Consider the following 3,314-nt stretch of genomic DNA (forward strand, 5'->3'; position numbering starts at 1 on the left):
AAACATATATAAATCTGCATTTTCTACTTTCCTTCTTTTACAACTGTAGTTTATTAAAGACTAGCTCCACTTGTGTAATAACAATAACCAAAATAGAATATGAGACTCTTAGGGATATGACTCATGTTCTTGCATTACTTAGTGTAAATAATTTTAAATATTTATATGAAAACAAACATGAAGATATTGTAGGGTAGAAAATACATTTCTCATGAAGTCTAAAGATAAAACACAAGACTTCAAAGAAATTTTGCACTTTCAGCAGGCAATTCAGGCTATGCTTCAGACCCCCTAGTAGAATGGATTTATTCTCCCTCTGCCCTTGAAACTAGTTTAGGGGAAAAGTTTGAGGAGCACTGAACCAATGGAATTACTTGAAATATGACACAGTGTGTTGACTTAGTTTCAAATCTTCAGCAGTTGGAGCATCTTGGCTTACCTCAAATGCCAGAAATACAGTAGCACTTGTCACTCCAATCACAGCCAAGGGTCAAATGCTCTATCACACATGGAAGCTAAAATAAATACTGGAAGTTGTTTTTGAAGTTGACTTAACTTTATTCACATGATAGCTATAAGGGCTGACGAAGACTTCCTCTAACATTCCTTCTGGCAGGTTGAATTAGAATTTGGTTGCCGGCCGTGTGGGTTGAAGTGATGTGTGGTGAGACAGATCAGAGGCTTGTAACAATCCTATATTCTCATGAATCCAGTTTAATTTTAACTTTGTGGCTTGTCTAACACATTTTCAGTTAAGAGTTGGGGAATAAATCTAACGTTCACTGGCAAACACTTGGCAGCCCTTGGGAGCAGCATCTTTAGAGAAAACATAATCAATCCTAGCACTAGGGCATAGCAGATATTGTGAGTGCAGGTCACAGGTGCCCTTGGTTGGAGAATGGCATCCCATGACTATGACAGCAGTGGGGTCTCTGGGAATCAAGCAGGCAGCTCTGGAGCAGCTCAGTCAATCCCAGGACCAAGGCATGGCCTCTCAGTATTGATAGGACCTCACGAGGAGCCACATAAGAATAACCGTAATCAAGACAATAGTGAAGTTGAGAAACAGCTCGCGGGTGTTTAGCTCCATTCTCACGGTGGCTTGGTGAGAACTTCAGGCAGACTTCTGAGGCACACCAAGGACCTCTGGCTTGTTCTCACCTCCTAACAAAACATAACAAAGAAAACACAAGGAGGTTAATGAGCATTCCTGTATGACAATGTTCGTTCTTTCCCCAAAGGAAACAGAATTGTTGTGGAAAAGGAGAGTGTAATAGGCGAAATCGTGTCCCCCAAAAATCTATGTGTCAAAGCCCTAACCCCCAGTATCTCAGAATGCAACTGTGTTTAGAGATAGGATCTTTTAAGAGGGAAATAATTTAAAAATGAGGTCATTAGGGTGGGTGCTAATCCGGTATGACTAGTGTCTTTATCAGGAGAGATTAGGACACAGACAAACACAGAGGGGAAGACCATGTGAAAATGCAAGGAGAAGATGGGCAGGTACAAGCCCAAGAAAGGACTCAAAAGAAACCAACCATGCCAACACCTTGATCTGGGACATGTAACCACCTGACTTGCTTTGGACTGGAGACTTCCCTGAGTCTCCAGCCTACCAGTCCACCCAACAGATTTTGGACTTCCCAATCTCTGCAATTATACAAGCCAATTCCTTAAAAACAGAAAACCCCCACCCCCAACACAACACATTCTATTAGCTATGTTTCTCTGAAGAGCCCTAATGAATACAGAGGGCCCGATTTATCTCCCTGGTGTCATAAAGACCATCATTTTTGCCCTGATTTATTTCCTGTGAGGATTGTATTGCTGCTTTTCATAAAATGCAAAATATTACATTTTTTTCTCCAACTTCTATATGTGTGTGTTTCTGTCTGTGCATATGCATGTGTACACTTTCCTTAAGAGTATCAACAAGCAGAGGTACCAAAACAGAAAAATTTTATGGTTTAGTATTGTTCTTCCTTTGAATTATATAGGTAAGTGGGATACCATAATCCTTTGGGCCTCAGGCTGCTGTAGGTCTTCATCCAACTCTGCTGAAAGCAGACAGCTGCATGGCCTCTGACAAGTCCTGCATTGGGCACATAGCCTACTGGGATCAACCAAAAGCCCCTCACATAACAGGCATTCAGCCCAAAGAGCAAGTGTTAACTTCATGGGTACTTCTATTTCAACAAGGGCTTGTGCCAGCTATTTTTAGTCAGGTCCAGGATGAGCCTAGATTGTAAACATTTCAAAGAGCAGGGATGGTATCTTCAGAGTATGTACAGATTGTTCATACAGGAAATCATACATTGAGAACATGTGCAATGTAGTCATCAAATTATTGTCTTCAGCGAGATAGTGTAAACTGGCATATTATTTATGCGGTCTAAATGAAATTAAAGATTTCTACATTTTAGATCATTAGATATCTATATTTTAGACATTAGGACAAAAGTCTACTGTAGAGTGAAAGTTTAGGGAGAAAAGGTGTTTTGGTTTTTGCTAAAGGTGCGAGTTCAAGAGGCTGCAAGGGTTGTTAGCAAGCTTTTGGCCTAAGTGGTATTTTTAACTATCTAACATTACTGAATTATTAATTGTAATTACTGTATTGATTATATTATCAATGGACCAAATTATTAATTGCATAAATACCAACCAAATAATTTTTTCATATTGTATAATTGGCATAACATACAGGTTCAGCCAGGCATGGCAGTGAGCACCTGTAGTCTCAGCTACTTGGGAAGCTGAGGAGGGAGGATTCCTTGAGCCCAGGAGTTTAAGACCAGCCTAGGTAACATAATGAGACCCTGTCTCAAAAAAAAATAATTAAAAATACAACTTCAAATCAGATGGTGCCAATCAGTAGACTGTTGAATCTTGGTTTAAAATATAGCCAAGTGATGACAGATTTATGTTTCATCTCCCTTTTAATTCTTATCCGTCTTTTGGACCTAAGCATGAAGGAAATAGTAAATTGCCAATGAAAACCTTTACAAGTGGCTAGGCATGGTGGTGCATGCCTCTAATACCAGCACTTTGGGAGACTGAGGTAGGAGGATCACTTGAGCCCAGGAGTTCAAGACCAGCCTGAATAACATAGCAAGACCCTGTCTCTACAAGAAAATAAAAAGGGGAAAAAATAGCAAATCTTCTCAAAGATTTGCTTGGATAAGAAAGCAAACAGAGCCGGGCACGGTGGCTCACGCCTGTAATCCCAGCACTTTGGGAGGCTGAGGCGGGTGGATCATGAGGTCAAGAGATCGAGACCATCCTGGTCAACATGGTGAAACCCCGTCTCTACTAAA

General features: G+C 40.5%; 1 protein-coding gene across 1 annotated transcript in view; it reads right to left on the reverse strand.

Moving 5' to 3' along the window:
- Nucleotides 1-534: 534 nt before the first annotated feature.
- SLN (sarcolipin) overlaps nt 535-3,314 on the reverse strand; it is a 5,213-nt gene continuing 2,433 nt past the window's right edge. Inside the window, exon 2 of the mRNA XM_017547052.2 lies at nt 535-1,164. Coding sequence (XP_017402541.1) covers nt 995-1,090 — 96 coding nt within the window. The 5' untranslated portion in view covers nt 1,091-1,164 and the 3' untranslated portion in view covers nt 535-994. The remainder of the gene's footprint in view (nt 1,165-3,314) is intronic.

The sequence above is a fragment of the Cebus imitator genome, unplaced genomic scaffold (assembly GCF_001604975.1).
Source record: "Cebus imitator isolate Cc_AM_T3 unplaced genomic scaffold, Cebus_imitator-1.0 Scaffold194, whole genome shotgun sequence".
NCBI lineage: Eukaryota > Metazoa > Chordata > Mammalia > Primates > Cebidae > Cebus > Cebus imitator.